We start from the raw sequence: 19,115 nt of genomic DNA, 5'->3' as shown, positions 1-19,115 counted from the left end.
CATGTAAAGCGACTTTGGGTACTTAGAAAAGCGCTATATAAATCCCAGGTATTATTATAGCTAGAATTCACTGAAAGTCAAGTATTTCATACACATATATATATATATATATATATATATATATATATATATATATATATATATATATATATATATATATATATATATATATATATATATGTATGTGTGGGAAAAAATTACAAGACTATTTCATCTCTACAGGCCTGTTTCATGAGGGTGTTTCCTCAATCCTCAGGAGATTGTAAAATCTCCTGAGGGTGAGGAAACACCCTCATGAAACAGGCCTGTAGAGATGAAATAGTCTTGTAATTTTTTCCCACACATACATATTACGCTCTACCACGGTATCGAGCACTATTTTTTGGATAATCTAATTAAGACATATATATATATATATATATATATATATATATATATATATATATATATATATATATATATATATATATATATATATATATATATACCTCAATCCTCAGGAGATTTAAATCTCCTGAGATTTAAATCTCCTGAGGATTGAGGTAAACCCCTCATGAAACAGGCCTGTAGAGATGAAATAGTCTTGTGATTTTTTCCCCACACACATATATATATATGTATATTTTATTATACATATAAATAAAAGAAATTAAATGAAATACTTGAGTTGGTGAATTCTAGCTTAAATATATTCCCCTCTTAACCACGCCCCAACCACGCCCCCCGCCCAACCCCCGACCACGCCCCCCACCTCCCGGTATCGGAGGTCTCAAGGTTGGCAAGTATGTATTATCTTGACACAATGATATGCGCTCAGCATCATGATTTTTTTTTTCATGCTTGAAGTAAGAAATGATTACTTTAAAAAAGTAGTTTTATACTTGTGAGTGTTGATGACACAACAGTTGATATTCTAGTTTCAAGCATGTTTTACTCAATATAGGTCATAACATCTCAGCATCAAGCTGTAATATCTTACTGAGATCATTTAGGACCAAAACACTTAAAACAAGTAAAACACTCTAACATAAAATCTGCTTAGTGAGATGAATTATCTTATCAGACAGAAAATAAGCAAATATCACCCTTATTTGAGATATTTCATCTTACTTAGATTTCAGTAAAAACCCAATATCTAAGTTACATTTAAACCAGTGAGGTAAAGTGTCTTGCCCAAGGACACAACGGCAGTGACTAGGATGGCGGGAAGTGGGGATTGAACCTGCAACCCTGAAGTTGCTGGCACGGCCACTCTACCAACCGAGCTATGGCGCCCCCACAGGTGAGCCTTTATTCATACAATGTGTCATACATCCTTCATGATGTCTGTAAAAACCTCAACTCAAAAAGTGCCAGTTCAAAAAAATACCCCTAATTTTTGCATTTTTTTTTCTTGTTTTTGAACACTGACTTTTTGCAGTGCACCAACAAGTGAATTATTATTTTTCCCCCCCGCTAGTTGCTCATAAACAGGCTCCAGAGAAACATATCGCTGGTACTATATTTAGCATAATAGGGGACCTTTAAAAGCATGTAAAAATGACGTTTGTTTGTTGTGCGTGTAGTGGTGTGTCCCCTGTGTATTTTGCTGTGTAACTACGGCTTACTTACAGTAGATTACTCACCTCTCTCTCTGAAGTGCAACAAGGATGAATAGAATGGGTCCAGGTATGCAAGTTAACCATTCTGCATGACTTAGCAACTTCTGGGGTTACCGATCATAACCGCGTCCCCTTCTCCCCGTGGACGTTGTTATGATGTGCAGGGGCGGGGAGTTTGCTTTATTTCTCCTTCTTCACTGCAACCGACATGTCTCAGTTGAAAATGTGTTGCTGCTGCTGCTGCTCTCCCCTCCCCTCGCTCACCCACAATGCATGAGGTTGATCAGCACCTTTTTATGAACTCCCTTTGCAAATGGTTGTTTTGGCCTGCCTTTTATCGCTCGTTTCTTTTTCTTTCTTTTTGTGTAACTTTGCATCGGTCTGTGTGAGTTTGCTCATATTTCCCTCCTGTAAAGTCCTGTTCCCGATACATGGCGGACAACACGCTTTCTTTACATGCACTTGTAAAGAACATAATGTCCCGATGTCCCGAGGACCCTATTGTATTTCTAGCGTTTTATTATTATACTCTTTGAGCTGTAATTTGACGCCCTTAACATGCTTCAAAACTCACCAAATTGGACACACACATCAGGACTGGCGATCTTATCCAAAAAACCAAACCCCAAAACTCAAAATTGCGCTCTAGCGCCCCCTAGGAAGAAAACACAGACAAAACTGCCTCTAACTCCCAGTAGGAATGTCGTAGAGACATGAAACAAATACACTACCGTTCAGAAGTTTGGGGTCACCCAAACAATTTTGTGGAATAGACTTCATTTCTAAGAACAAGAATAGACTGTCGAGTTTCAGATGTATATGTATATATGCATATAGATACACATATGTACATACACACATATATATTTCCATATGTGTATACAAATATACATACATATATATATACACATACATACATATGTGTATACATAAATACACACATACATATATACATACATACATATGTGTGTATATATATATATATATATACGTGTATATATATATATATATATATATATATATATATATATATATATATATATATATATATATATATATATATATATATATATATATATATATATATACACGTATATATATATATATATATATATATATATATATATATATATATATATATATATATATATATATATATATATATATATATATATATATACACTACCGTTCAAAAGTTTGGGGTCACCCAAACAATTTTGTGGAATAGCCTTCATTTCTAAGAACAAGAATAGACTGTCGAGTTTCAGATGTATATGTATATATGCATATAGATACACATATATACATACACACATATATATTTCCATATGTGTATACAAATATACATACATATATATATATATACACATACATACATATGTGTATACATATATACACACATACATATATATATATATATACACACATACATATATACATACATACATATGTGTATATATATATATATATATATATATATATATATATATATATATATATATATATATATATATATATATATATATATATATATATATATATATATATATATATATATATACACGTATATATATATATATACACTACCGTTCAAAAGTTTGGGGTCACCCAAACAATTTTGTGGAATAGCCTTCATTTCTAAGAACAAGAGTAGACTGTCGAGTTTCAGATGAAAGTTCTCTTTTTCTGGCCATTTTGAGCGTTTAATTGACCCCACAAATGTGATGCTCCAGAAACTCAATCTGCTCAAAGGGAAGGTCAGTTTTGTGGCTTCTGTAACGAGCTAAACTGTTTTCAGATGTGTGAACATGATTGCACAAGGGTTTTCTAATCATCAATTAGCCTTCTGAGCCAATGAGCAAACACATTGTACCATTAGAACACTGGAGTGATCGTTGCTGGAAATGGGCCTCTATACACCTATGTAGATATTGCACCAAAAACCAGACATTTGCAGCTAGAATAGTCATTTACCACATTAGCAATGTATAGAGTGTATTTCTTTAAAGTTAAGACTAGTTTAAAGTTATCTTCATTGAAAAGTACAGTGCTTTTCCTTCAAAAATAAGGACATTTCAATGTGACCCCAAACTTTTGAATGGTAGTGTACCTCTATGTAGGTTTCACTTAGACCTACATTTCATACACTGACAACCCCCAGCAAAAATCAACAGGAAGTTTGCAATTCCCCCTTCAAAACAAAAGTTGAGTAAAAACAGTCACCTTTTTTCAAACATTATCTCCTCTGAGCGTGTTTGTCGTGTCGGCTTCAAATTAGCACAGGAGAGAGATTGAACCCTTCTGATTAAAAGTTGATGAAAGAGTTTTAATTACTGCTCCGGTTTGGATTTTATGAGCCTTCAAAGTCGGTCCCGTCCATCGCTGCTTGCAGCTTTAATTTTTGTTTGTGATAGAGTGATTAGAGCACATACTTGTTGGTCACAAAAAAAACTTTCATGAAGTTTGGGTCTTTCATGAATTTATTATGGGTCAACTGAAAATGTGAGCAAATGTGCTGGGTCAAAAGTATACATACAGCAATGTTAATATTTGCTTACATGTCCCTTGGCAAGTTTCACTGCAATAAGGCGCTTTTGGTAGCCATCCACAAGCTTCTGCTAGAATTTTTGACCACTCCTCTTGACAAATTTGGTGCAGTTCGGCTAAATTTGTTGGTTTTCTGACATGGACTTGTTTCTTCAGCATTGTCCACACGTTTAAGTCAGGACTTTGGGAAGGCCAATCTAAAACCTTAATTCTAGCCTGATTTAGCCATTCCTTTACCACTTTTGACGTGTGTTTGGGGTCATTGTCCTGTTGGAACACCCAACTGTGCCCAAGACCCAACCTCCGGGCTGATGATGTTAGGTTCTGTGGTCAGATGAGACAAAAATTTAGCTATTTGGCCACAATACCCAGCAATATGTTTGGAGGAGAAAAGGTGAGGCCTTTAATCCCAGGAACACCATTACCACCGTCAAGCATGGTGGTGGTAGTATTATGCTCTCGGCATGTTTGGCTGCTAATGGAACTGATTTTTGGTAGCCATTCACAAGCTTCTGCTTGAAATTTTGACCACTCCTCTTGACAAAATTGGTGCAGTTCAGCTAAATGTGTTGGTTTTCTGACATGGACTTCTTTCTTCAGCATTGTCCACACGTTTAAGTCAGCTTCTGGCTACCACTCCTCTTGACAAAATTGGTACAGTTCAGCTAAATGTGTTGGTTTCCAAACAGCTCAATTTGTGTTCCATCCGACATCACATGGACAAAGATACCATCAAATCTACAGTTATTTTTTACAGTGCATTACAGTAAACGGGAAAAAAAACGGTACCGCTGTTATTTTTCACGCTAAAATTCTGGCGACGGAGCTGCCAGTTTACCATAAAATCTACAGTCATTTAAATAACAGTAAAAATAACAGTTTTTTACAATCTACGGTAACTAATTACATTAAAAAAAAAAAAAAATGTAGATTTTACAATAATAAAAAAAAACTGTTAGCTTAGCTGTCAGAATGTTACTGTAAAAATAAAGATACTCCAGTTTTTTTCTATTGACGGTAATGCGCTGCAAAAACCGATAATTTTACGTAAATAAAAAAAATTGGCAGCTGGAAATTGTGAAAATTAAAAAGCACCGTTTTTTTCACTAACTGTAAGGGACCGTAAAAACAATGACAATGTTTATTTTTGTGTAAAAATAACAGTTGTATCATTTTTCCATCTATAGAACTGTAAAAAAAAAAAAAGAAAATCAGTAGATTTCTAGAGGAAAAGTTCTGTGGTCAGATGGAAAAAAAATGGAGCTGTTTGGCCACAATACCCAGCAATATGTTCGGAGGAGAAAAGGTGAGGCCTTTAATCCCAGGAACACCACACCTACCGTCAAGCATGGTGGTGGTAGTATTATGCTCTGGGGCCTGTTTTGCTGCCAATGGAACTGGTGCTTTACAGAGAGTAAATGGGACAATGAAAAAGAAGGATTACCTCCAAATTCTTCAGGACAACCTCGAATCATCAGCCCGGAGGTTGGGTCTTGGGCGCAGCTGGGTGTTCCAACAGGACTACGACCCCAAACACACGTCAAAAGTAGTAAAGGAATAGCTAAATCAGGCTAGAATGAAGGTTTTAGAATGGCCTGACTTAAACGTGTGGACAATGCTGAAGAAACAAGTCCATCTCAGAAAACCAACAAATGTAGTTGAACTGCACCAATTTTGTCAAGAGGAGTGGTCACAAATTCAACCAGAAGCTTATGGATGGCTGCCAAAAATCAGTTCCATTGGCAGCAAAACAGGCCCGGAGCATAATACTACCACCACCATGCTTGACGGTAGGCATGGTGTTCCTGGGATTCCTCCTCCAAATCCAAACGGTAGCACGAATCACAACGCCGTCTTCAACTTTTAATCAAAAGGGTTCAATCTCTCTCCTGTAGCAGTTTGAAGCCGAAACGACAAACGCGCTCGGAGGAGATAATGTTTGATGTTTGGTGACCGGTTTTAACAAAAATTTTGTTTTGAAGGAGGGATAGCAAACTTCCTGTTGATTTTTGCTGAAGGATGTCGATCTAAGAAATGTAGGTCTAGGTGAGACCTACATAGAGGTATTTGTTTCATGTCTCTAAGACGTTCCTACCGGAAGTTACAAGCCGTTTTGTCCGTGCTTTCCTCTGAGGAGCAGTTTTTTCTCTGTTTTATTCAAAAATTGTGCTAGAGCACAATTTTGAGTTTTGGGGTTCGGTTTTTTTTTTTTTAGATCGCAATTTCCACCAGTCCCGATGTGTGTGAGAAGTTTGGTGAGTTTTGAAGTATTCTAAGGGGGTCAAATTACAGCTCAAAGACGCAAAAATTAGGTTTTTTTTAGTACATTTTTGTCTTAAATGGGAAATTGCCAACTTCCTGTTGGTTTTTGCCCGAGGATGTGAAATTATGAAATGTAGGTCTAAGTCAGACCTACATAGAAGTTTTTGTTTCATGTCTCTAAGACGTTCTTACCGGAAGTTACAAGCAGTTTTGTCTGTGCTTTCCTCTGAGGAGCAGTTTTTTTCTCTGTTTTATTCAAAAATTGTGCTAGAGCACAATTTTGAGTTTTGGGGTTCGGTTTTTTTTTTTTTTAGATCGCAATTTCCACCAGTCCCGATGTGTGTGAGAAGTTTGGTGAGTTTTGAAGTATTCTAAGGGGGTCAAATTACAGCTCAAAGACGCAAAAATGAGGTTTTTTTTAGTACATTTTTGTCTTAAATGGGAAATTGCCAACTTCCTGTTGGTTTTTGCCCGAGGATGTGAAATTATGAAATGTAGGTCTAAGTCAAACCTACATAGAGGTTTTTGTTTCATGTCTCTACAACCTTCCTAGTGGGAGTTACAGGCAGTTTGTTTTTGTTTTTTCCTAGGGGGCGCCTAGCTAACCTAGCTAGCTGGCTGGCTAACTGACCCGATTTCGGAGCAAAATCTGATGCTAACATTGAAAACGTGTCTGTTATTATAGCCAATGATGCTAATGCTAGTAGAGTTTTCATCCCGGAGATCCATAATGGTGGTTGAAAGGTATGGCATGTATCTAAATCACGGCATCTTTTAGGAGCGTTTAAAAGTCCGTGGCCTCGAATCAGAACAATTTCCTGCTTTGTCACTTTTATAAGCTGAGATTGTTTAAATTTGATATGTTTAAATTCACTTTTAGTGCGGTAAACAAACTAAAAGTTGCCTCCCAACATCCTTCGACGTTTGGAGATAGCAACTTAGCTTGGTTAGCATGTCGCGGCGCTAGCAAGTTCTGCCTCTCGTACGGTTTATTCCATTGAACCCCTTTTTGTCGGGACTTTTTAGGGTCCGCCCTGTACCCTGTACAAAGGACTCCCTCAGGGAGTCCTTTGTACTGGTTACAAAGGAACCTATTGTTATTGTAAGGTTTTATTATTATTATTATTATTATTATTATTTTACCGACCCCACAAAGAACGCTAATTTGAGCCACTTAACATGCTCCAAAACTCACCAAATTTGACACACAAGTCAGAACCTGCGAAAATTTCAACAAAATAACAAAACCAAACCCCAAAAATAAAAATTGCGCTCTAGCGCCCCCTAGGAAAAAATAAAAACAAACTGCCTGTAACTCCCACTAGGAAGGTCGTAGAGACATGAAACAAAAACCTCTATGTAGGTCAGACTTAGACCTACATTTCATAATTTTACATCCTCGGGCAAAAACCAACAGGAAGTTGGCAATTTCCCCTTCAAGACAAAATTGTACTAAAAAAACTCGTTTTTGCCTCTTTGAGCTGTAATTTGACCCCCTTAAAATACTTCAAAACTCACCAAACTTCTCACACACATCGGGACTGGTAGAAATTGCGATCTCAAAAAATAACCAAACCCCAAAACTCAAAATTGTGCTCTAGAGCAATTTTTAAATAAAACAGAGAAAAAACTGCTTTTTAGAGGAAAACTCAGACAAAACTGCTTATAACTTCCAGTAGGAACGTCTTAGAGACATGAAACAACTCCCAGTACGAATATCGTAGAGACACGAAAAAAAACCCTCTATGTAGGTCTCACTCAGGACTAACACTGGACAAATGTATTGGGACACCTAGGACTAGCACCTGCCAAAAGGGGGACCCGACCAACGCTGCTTGCAGCTTTAATTGTCGTTTGTTTCGCGAAATATTCAAAACGACTAGCGTGATATCGGTGTGGCTGAAGGTGTGACGTCTGCTCACTACGAGAGACGTCGAGTCTGCGCCGACTCTTTCACAATAAAAGGTCCAACATTGACCCAATTACTTCATTTTTTAGAGACCCGACAAGATGCTAACCGAGCTAGCTGGTTAATCGAGCCGATTTCTGACCAAAATCTGATGTTACTCTGAATAAAACTGATTTAGTGAGACAAGTGTCTGTTAGCATAGCCAAGGATGCTAATGCTAGCACAGTTTTCATCAGGTGGTAGAGCGCAATTTTTATTTTTGTTTTTTTTTATTTTTTTATTTTATGGAAATTTTCGCAGGTCCTGATGGGTGTGTCAAATTTGGTGAGTTTTGAAGCATGTTAAGTGGGTCAAATTAGCGTTTTTTGTGGCGGCGGAATAATAATAATAAACATTACAAATTCAATAGGTTCCTTTATACAGGGTACAGGCGGACCCTAAAAAGAACCAAACTTCATGAATGTTTTTTGTGACCAACAAGTATGTGCTCCAATCACTCTATCACAAAAAAACAAGAGTTGTAGAAATAATTGGAAACTCAAGACAGCCATGACATTATGTTCTTTACAAGTGCATGTCAACTTTTGACCACGACCGTAGGTCAGATTGATTTATATCCTCCCGACGCAGCCAAAGTGCGACCTCATCCCGTCGCCGCCGGTCACACTAAGACTGACCCATTTTAAGCATTAAATTGGACAGGGTATGATCCCTCCCTCCTAAACCTGGGCACCTGATGTGCTGCTTCCAGGGCCACAAAAAAAATGACCGTATCGGCTGGAGAGATGGCAGACATCTCGCTCAACCCCCGGGGGCGTGACACGACTTTCGTGCTAACGCCGCACACTTCACACTTACGCACGTCGTGCTCCACATAGCCAAGTTGAAATTCGAGTTTGTCCAACTTTTGCCGAAAGGAAGGGACACCCAGGGGTAAATGATAGCGGGGAAATGATTCATACGGCCCCATTTCTGGGGAAGGTTAATCGTTTTTGCAATGCATTCTGCTGAAAATGATGGAAAGCGCCACCACTGCAAAAACTGAAATCTAAGTAAGATGAAATATCTCACATAAGGGTGATATTTGCTTATTTTCTGTCTGATAAGATCATTATTAGGGATGTCCGATAATGTCTTTTTGCCGATATCCGATATTCCGATATTGTCCAACTCTTTAATTACCGATACCGATATCAACCGATATATGCAGTCGTGGAATTAACACATTATTATGCCTAATTTGGACAACCAGGTATGGTGAAGATAAGGTACTTTTAAAAAAAATTAGTAAAATAAGATAAATAAATTAAAAACATTTTCTTGAATAAAAAAGAAAGTACAACAATATAAAAACAGTTACATAGAAACTAGTAATGAATGAAAATGAGTCAAATTAACTGTTAAAGGTTAGCACTATTAGTGGACCAGCAGCACGCACAATCATGTGTGCTTACGGACTGTATCCCTTGCAGACTGTATTGATATATATTGATATATAATGTAGGAACCAGAATATTAATAACAGAAAGAAATGGGGGGAGGGAGGTTTTTTGGGTTGGTGCACTAATTGTAAGTGTATCTTGTGTTTTTTATGTTGATTTAATTAAAAAAAAAAAAAAAAAAAAAAAAAAACGATACCGATAATTAAAAAAACGATACCGATAATTTCCGATATTACATTTTAACGCATATATCGGCCGATAATATCGGCAGGCCGATATTATCGGACATCCCTAATAATTATTCTCACTAAGCAGATTTTATGTTAGAGTGTTTTACTTGTTTTAAGTGTTTTGGCCCTAAATTATCTCTCGCAGGTAAGAAATACATTCTTAACTGCTTCCTTTCCATTAAGAAAAATAAACTAGTTTTTAGTATAAGTTTGCTGATTTCAAAAAATGTAATGCAGAGCGCATATCATTATGTCAAGATGATGACACTTGCATTCACTTCATTTAAGAATATTTCTCAACATATTGAGAAATATTCTCAATATGTTGAGAAAAAATAAACCAGTTTTTAGTATAAGTTGGCTGGTTTCAAGAAATGTTATGCCTACTGCATATCATTATGTCAAGATAATGGCACTTGCATTTACTTAATTTAAGAATATTTTTCAACATATTGAGAAAAAAGGACTCTTTTTTTTTTTCTATCAAGAAAAGTGCACTTGTTATTAATGAGAATATACTTATTTTAAGCTATTTTTGGGTTCGTTGTGTCAATACGTGGTCCTTGGGGTGTTGTGTTTTCCCGGAATGCAAAGGAAAGTTGGCACGGGCAAGGCGTGAATGTGAGTACATATCTATTAAAATACTAACAAACTACACAAAAGGCGCACACAATGGCGGAGAACAAACTTGACTAATGAAAACAAAAGACTAGCACGAAGGCGATTAACTATGAACATGAAACAAAAGCACTTACTGTGGCATGGCATGAAGCATGAACTATACTAAACAGGAATCTCATGGGTAGCAGAGGTAGTATGGGTGGATAGGATAGATAATGTCACCAGGCCGATCAGCAGAAACAGACAGTCTTAAATAGCGGTGACATGATTAGTGACAGGTGTGCGAGTGCAAAGCGTGAGACAGGTGCGTGACATGACAGGTGAAAAACGAATGGGTTGCTATGGTGACAAAACAAACAAGAGTGCACAAAGAGTCCAAAAACAAAACCGAACATAACTAAAACAAAAACATGATCAACAGACATGACACATTGAGGTTAGCTAATTTTACTCGTTTTGGAAAGTCTTGACAAGCCAAATTTTCTTGTTCTATTGGCAGATAATTTTGCTTGGTTCAAGTAAAATACCCCAAATTTTTGTATTTTTTTTCTTGTTTTTGAACAAGAAAAAAATTGTTACGTTTCATGTGTCAGTTAAACCGCGACAAATGTGACCATATGAATACCAAATACCAAATCAATTCTCAGATTTTTTACTAAGAATCAAACCTTTGCTTTATTGTTGCTATAATTTAAGGATGGGATGTGCATGTTCTTTCGCCGAACATAGCTTCATAATAAAACATGTTTCCATTGATTTTTATTTTGAAGGACATTCAGGAGAACCCAAACAATCAGATTACTCTGTGTTCAAAAGTCTAAATGATCCGAAAGTGAAGATACAGGGTTTTCGCCACTTAGGCTAGTTCCACACTTGTATGCCGAGTTTTAAACATGGATGCAATACAAAAACTGAACTCTAAACAAGATTAAGTACCTAAAATCAACGTTTTTTTTCAGGTTGTCACGATCCGATATTGATATCAGTCCATCGGCAAAAAGACGATTGTATCCGCTTGCATCTAAAATCTCCGATACAAGCAGTCCCGCAGCCTGTTTACTTGTGCAAAGATAATCTAATTGTCCTCCAATACGATCACAAGGTCTTTGCTTGTATTTTAGGTAAACATGGTAGGCTATAGGCTACTAGGAGGTAGCAGCTACACAACAGCTAAGCACACAATAGCGCACAAGCTAGACATACATACATAAGTAATCCTTCAGTGAACAATATTGCCGTCTGAAACATAACATTAGTCAATATAAACAAGTATCAAATAATTATAGTTGTATATAACAAATACAAAGTCTGTAAGGTAGAACAAAACATTTACCCCTCCACTTCTAACTTAAAGACAGCATAAGTTCATTCCTGACGGTTTTTAACGAATAGGTTAGTGTTTTTCATTGCTACCATTTTTCTCTGGGTATCGTATTGGATCAATATTGGTATCGGACAATACGCAATATTTGTTTCATAGTTTTAGAAATTTTAAAAAGCTGTATCGTGAATCCTGCACTCGAAATTTAGTTTTCATCAGGGAGCGAGAACATCACGATCAACAGCAAACACTGAAACCTAAGCAAGATTAAATACCTAAAATCAAAGTCCATCCATAGAATTTTTTTGACGAACAAGATATGTTTTTCTTACAATGTTAGACCAGTTTGTTTATCTTAAGTAAAATGTGGAAAAATCACGTTAAAAAGGCAAAATAAGAACAGGAAAAGCTGACCTGTCCAAACTGGTAAGAATGATTTACTACCAAATGATTACATGGTCTAAGATAGAAAGTACCTGTAAGAGAACAATCTTGTATGTAAAAAAAAAAAATCTACTTTGATTTAAACAATTTTTAATCTTGTTTAAGATTTCAGATTTAGAATTATACAACGGTTAAGTCAAACTACATGAAACCACATTTATCGTTTGACCATCACAAACCTGGAAGAGACCATGAATGCTTGCTAAAATATGACTAAATAATACAATAAAACTTGTTTTTAATTGGTTGTTCAGCAACATGCTTTTTAACAGGATATGTCAGAAATCCGATCTAATTATTACTTTATGTTAAAAAGTCGTAAAAAGTGCCTGGTAAGAAAATCTTAGTCACGATTAAAACATGTCTACCTTTTCAAGATTTCGGTGTGAACTGAACATTTGTTGGCTATCAAAAGCTATTTCGCTGATCAGAAGACTAATCAGCTGACTTTTTCGTAAAGCGCATTTTTGAAATTAAATATAAAAAAAATTTCTTTGACCCTAATTCACAAAATTTATTTGTAGACACTTCACCAATAGAGCAGGTCCTCATTACATACAGTAAAGAAACCAACTGAAGCACTTTGGCGACAGAGACAAGGAATAACTTACTGTCTCAATAACTACAGTAGATGAATTATTCCTAATAAATTCAGGTTACATACATCAGATAGTTTCGTCCAAAAAATGTCCTCATTTACACACAAACTTTGTCTTTCTTGTAGTTGCAGTTTTCGAAAAGCTCAGTTTTTAAGAACAAACAACAACTCTTGGGGAATCTAATGGATTGCAACTGGACTGTTCAGTTTGTCTTCGAAAACACTTAGTCTCTCATCTGTTCATGCTTGTAGACTGATAGCATAGGTCAGACTAAGTCTATGAGCAAAGGTTAGACAAAATCTGACCAATCTAAGTCTATGAGCATTGTTTAAACCAGATCTGATCAATCTAAGTCTACGAGCGTTGTTTGGACTAGATCCCGACCAATCTAAGTCTGTGACTTGGTTCGACTAGATCCCGACCAATGTAAGTCTATGAGCATTGGTCAAACTAGATCTAACCAGTCTAAATCGATGAGCATTGGTCAAGCTAGATCTGACCAATCTAAGTCTATGAGCATTGGTCAGACGAGATCGGACCAAGTCAAATCATAGACTTCGATTTGATCAATCAAAGTCTATGCGCATTGGTCGGATCCAAGTCTATGAGCATTTGTCAGACTAGATCGGACGAAATCTGATCATAGACTTTGATTTGATCAATCAAAGTATGTGCGCATTGGTCAGATCTAAGTCGATGAGCATTGGTCAGGCTAGATGTGACCAATGGACAGGTCTTCTAAGACAAACTGAACAGTCCAGTTGTGATTGAATGCCCTGAGAATAGAATGATCTGGACGAATGAGAACATCCATTGACAGATGACTAAAACAGAAGTTTGCGTGTGAACCTGAGCGGCATAAAATAATCCTACGAGTAAAACTGAAGTTGTTTTCTTCGATGCTAACAGTGGTCTTTGCTTCCCTGTGTGTCGCCCCTTCAGAAAAGAAATGGTTTACAGATGAAGCGGACAACGCCTACCCACGGAACATTCAGATCAAGCCCATGAGCACTCACATGGTCAACCAAGTCAACCAATACAAATCCACCAGTAGTCTGATTCCACCAATCAGAGAAGTCGAAGATGAATGCTGAACCCTTTTGAACTGCTCTTGTTTTCACGAGCACCGTTGGAGGAGCGTTGAGGAATCGAAGAACTGACAGGTCGGGACCTCCTATGTGTATATCTTTAATGTTACTTCCATGCTCTTTGGACATTGTTTTATTTATTGATGTATCCATAGAGATGTACATAATGACAATCAAACACGCATTGTACAGCCCCTCCTCCCCCTCCTTAGCACTTTTTGGAATTATTATTAATTTAGGATTGGACAGCGACGAGGATGAAAAGAAGAAAAAGAACAACCAAGGAAGGAGAAGAAAGCCAGTACTTCCTGTAACTCTTTGCAATAGTTTGTTTGTGACCCGACTCCACTGAGGCTCTAAAGAGGATGAGGGTTGCATCGTCAGGACCCAAAGATCCAAGCGGACTCTTCCAAGCAGCTGGGCTCATTTCGTTTCTCCATCCTGTGTACTTCTGTTCTATTTGCACTAAAACCAAGTTCCCCGCCAAGGAACTGTGGGTCTCGGATTGGAGACGAGACGGGATCCCTAACTATTAGTAAGCTCTTATCATCTTTCATGGACATGCTTTCATTCGGCGGGCGGGCTTGTCTGGAGTTAGCTCAGAAAGACCTTGCATCCGTACCCGAACCCAACCTTGTTTGAACGAGCAGCAGCAGAGATCACAGAGTTGATGAAAAGAAAGGCCACGTATCGCGTAAAAGTGGGCATGAAGCGGGTCCTCCTTTGACCGCACCGGACTGCCTGGCACGGGGTTGGCGCGGAGGCTTGGATGTTCTCCGTTGTCAATCCAGATGTTTAAAAAAAAAAGACTCTCAGGAGTTAAGCTGCTCTGCGAACGGTTCAAACCTGGTTGGGTGGAAGATGCAATGCCAATCAAGGACAGCTGTGGGGTTTTAGTTTTGTCTACACGAGCTAGTGGTTTTCAAAGTGGAGCCGTACCTCAACTTAAGTGTTTCTCGGTTAATTGCTACGGTTGCAAGCAAAAATCTGAGATACCAGCATTCCCGCCGTTAGTTGACGTAGCGAATGGCACAGGGAACTTGCTAAGAGCGACCCTAGAACAACGGGTGTTGCTAACAACACATTTGTGTTCCAACCACTGGAGCTAAGAACATGAGTCTGAAGGACAGTGCTGAGAAGAAGCCGAAACGTTGATTTGAGATACAAGAGTTCTGAGTTAAGAGCTCCGTCGCAGAACCAAATAACCACGTAAGTTGAGGTGCTACGAGAAAATGGTGTTTAAGAAATAAAAATCAATCAATTTAGCCTTTAAACATGACCGACGTTAGCTTAGCGACATGTTTTTCAGGTTGCACTTTGAAAACTGCTGGTCGAAAACTCTTTGCACATGACTACGATTTTTTTTGTATATTTTTTTCTTACACACCAAGTACTACCGCGACTCACCATCATGGTAATTGTGGCTGGTACTCATAGGTAATCGGCTAGTGTTGTATGAGGTGAGTTCTACGTTTATATTATTAGTGCTGTCAAACTATATATTTTTAATTTGGAAGAATTGTGATTAATCACAGAATATTACTCGGTAGAGAACGAGACTCTGTCCCAGGTGGAGGAGTTTAAGTATCTCGGGGTCTTGTTCACGAGTGAGGGAAAGATGGAGAAGGAAATCAGCCGGAGAATCGGAGCAGCTGGGGCAGTATTGCAGTCTCTCTGCCGCACTGTTGTGACGAAACGAGAGCTGAGCCAGAAGGCAAAGCTCTCGGTCTACCGAGCTATCTACATTCCTACTCTCACCTATGGTCATGAAGTGTGGGTCATGACGGAAAGAATAAGATCGCGGGTACAGGCGGCCGAAATGAGTTTCCACAGCAAGGTGTCTGGCATCTCCCTTAGAGATAGGGTGAGAAGTTCAGTCACCCGAGAGAGACTCGGAGTAGAGCCGCTGCTCCTTTGCTTGGAAAGGAACCAGCTTAGGTGGTTCCGGCATCTCGTGCGGATGCCTCACGGGCGTCTCCCTAGGGAGGTCCTCGTTGCACGTCCCACTGGGAGGAGAACCCGCGGCAGGCCAAGGACCAGATGGGGGGATTACATCTCCTCTCTGGCCTGGGAACACTTAGGGATTCCCCAGGAGGAAGTTGCTAATGTTGCTCTGGAGAGGGAAGTCTGGGGGTCTCTGCTGGAGCTGTTGTCCCCGCGACCCGATTCCGGATAAGCGGTTTTAGATGGAGGGATATTACTCGCCTGCATAAGTGACATTAATTTTCGACTGGCCGTATAACAACCAGGTAACCATCCGAGGTTAGTCAAAATATTTTTTGTGATTAATCACAAGAGTTAGCTCGTTATTTTTGACAGCCCTAATTTTGATACGTAAATCCCTGTAATCTCATTAATTTGGTTCTGGGTTACGGTTAGGGTACCACGAGACGGTGCCCCACCAGTAGTTCTCACACCGCAGCTTGGAAATCCATTTTTATAGAACCAGACTGCGCCATCGTCAAAAGGTAAACATTTTTTCTTTCCCTCCATACAAGGCTTTCCCAAACTTGAAATGGAAACGTAATAAGTTCATGTCTGTTGTTTGTCGACGTCCGTTTTATGCCAACGTCTTCAGTTGACGAGTTTGGGAAACGCAGATTTTTAGTTTTGTTTTTTTTTTGTAATAAAAGATTATTTTTATCGATAAAGTTTAGCTCGCCATCTTCAGCCCGGCAGCTCGCCTCCGCGAACGCTAAGCTTAGCAGGATAAAATAAGCTACGACTATTAGCACGTTATTTAGCTGCGGACAGACAGAATGGCTTAAAGAGTTCTATACTTATATCAAATCTATATCTAGGAGTAACAATAGAAGATAGTCGCTTCCTCCGACCTTACTGTGTGTTTGACCTAAATTAGGTCCCTATAGCGCCAAGACGGAAGAAAGACGAACACACAAAGTGTGTCTTTTTTGTGTTTTTTTGTTTAATATATAAAGACGTCGCCGTGTCTCGCCTCCTACAGGCTGTAAGATATCCAAACCACGGGTGAAAGAACCTGATATGGTGTTAGGTATTTGTGTGAATCCATGCTTTTCTTTGGAATCGGGGGTAGGGGGGGGGCAAACAACAACGGGAAGCTTTAATGTGCGTCTGTCGGGTGTTGGTGCAACTCTCTATACTGAAGCCTCATGCACATTTGTCCCCAGAGTGAACTTTGAACTGTGATCACGTCGTCGTCACACTTGTAGCTCAAATAGATTTCACCAAGAGTTGGAAAAATGAAAAAAAACGAAAAAACACAACCTGTGATGTTAAAAAAATTGGATCTTTGCAAGCCGGATGAAACAAATTTTTATTTTTTTTTTACGACTTTGATAAAAAAAATCCGATAATTGCATACAGCGGAGCCTCCAAAGTTGGTCGAATTTTACAACGGTCGGTTGCCATATAAAAAAATAACTTTAGGTGACTGTCTTAGAAGTGTTATAAAAGTAAACAAAACTAGCAGGAACAGGAAAGTAGTGTTTGCATACTGCCACCTAATGGTGGTTTGTAGGTACTGCTTTGGGTTACCGTATTTTTCGGAGTATAAGTCGCTCCGGAGTATAAGTCGCTCCGGAGTATAAGTCGCACCGGCCGAAAATGCATAATAAAGAAGGGAAAAAAACATATATAAGTCGCACTGGAGTATAAGTCGCATTTTTGGGGGACATTTTTTTGATAAAAGCCAACACCAAGAATAGACATTTGAAAGGCAATTTAAAATAAATAAAGAATAGTGAACAACAGGCTGAATAAGTGTATGTTATATGAGGCATAAATAACCAACTGGTATGTTAACGTAACATATTATGGTAAGAGTCATTCAAATAACTATAACATATAGAACATGCTATACGTTTACCAAACAATCTGTCACTCCTAATCGCTAAATCCCATGAAATCTTATACGTCTAGTCTCTTACGTGAATGAGATAAATAATATTGTTTGATATTTTACGGTAATATGTTAATAAATTCACACATAAGTCGCTCCTGAGTATAAGTCGCACCCCCGGCCAAACTATGAAAAAAACTGCGACTTATAGTCCGAAAAATATGGTAGTTTTGATTGATTGATTGATTGAAACTTTTAGTAGTAGATTGCACAGTACAGTACATATTCCGTACAATTGACCAGTAAATGGTAACACCCCAATAAGTTTTTCAACTTGTTTAATCGTTAATCAATTCATGGTAGTTCAATAACTATTGCTCTTAACTAAAAGGTTTGTACATTATTATTGTTGTACTTTTCAAGTGACTTCTAAGTTCCAATTAAAAACAAAAACATCGGAATTACGTTGATAGCTATTTTAGAACCTGTCGAAGTATTCGTTTAATCTGGAGCCAGAAGATGTTTAACCTCTAAAGGCCTTAGTGGCCACATGCCTACTCTTATTTCCAGAATTGTGTACACTACTGAATTGGGGTCTTATGGCCACTTATGTGGACACTTATACTGCCATCTGGTTGTGTCAGAAGAGTATAACATACAATGGAATTTGGAAAAAAAAAAAAGTGTAAAAATAAAAATTAGCATGTCACTAAACATGAAGTACACGTTTGTGTACTTATGGACTAAGTACATCATATCAAAAGATGATTTTTAGTTTTTATTCTAATTAGGGTCCAATAAGCCCAAATAGCAAAGAGAAATAAAAAAAACATGTAAACAAACAGCTTGGGCCTTAAGAGGTTAAAGAAGACACAATGTATAAACTTAAAATCAGAAGTATTTATTCCCTATTGGATACAATTGTAATACAATTCTAATATGCACCCTTCCCCTCGCGATCTATACGATAAGAGTGAATGTGCGTCGGCATGAACTTGGACCCGGTTTCAACTGAAACTCAGAACATTCATTACCATGAATTGATTAACGTGGACCCCGACTTAAACAAGTTGAAAAACGTATTCGGGTGTTACCATTTAGTGGTCAATTGTACGGAATATGTACAGTACTGTGCAATCTACTAATACAAGTTTCAATCAATCAATCAATAAATCAACATATGATTAGTTGCACGGCCTATTCTAAGCATAGCTATACTCAACATTTCTTA

The 19,115-nt window shown here is 37.9% G+C and overlaps 1 protein-coding gene across 1 annotated transcript in view; it reads left to right on the top strand.

Moving 5' to 3' along the window:
* LOC133657088 (calcium-activated potassium channel subunit alpha-1a-like) overlaps positions 1–16,244 on the top strand; it is a 626,717-nt gene extending 610,473 nt beyond the window's left edge. The window contains 2 exon segments of the mRNA XM_062058010.1: positions 1,640–1,668; positions 13,919–16,244. Of these exon segments, the coding sequence (XP_061913994.1) occupies positions 1,640–1,668; positions 13,919–14,070 (181 nt within the window). The 3' untranslated portion in view covers positions 14,071–16,244.
* The last annotated feature ends 2,871 nt before the right edge of the window (positions 16,245–19,115 follow it).

This window comes from Entelurus aequoreus, linkage group LG09, assembly GCF_033978785.1.
Source record: "Entelurus aequoreus isolate RoL-2023_Sb linkage group LG09, RoL_Eaeq_v1.1, whole genome shotgun sequence".
Classification (NCBI taxonomy): domain Eukaryota; kingdom Metazoa; phylum Chordata; class Actinopteri; order Syngnathiformes; family Syngnathidae; genus Entelurus; species Entelurus aequoreus.
Note: the sequence above shows the minus strand (reverse complement) of the source record. Positions and strands in the feature narration are given on the sequence as shown.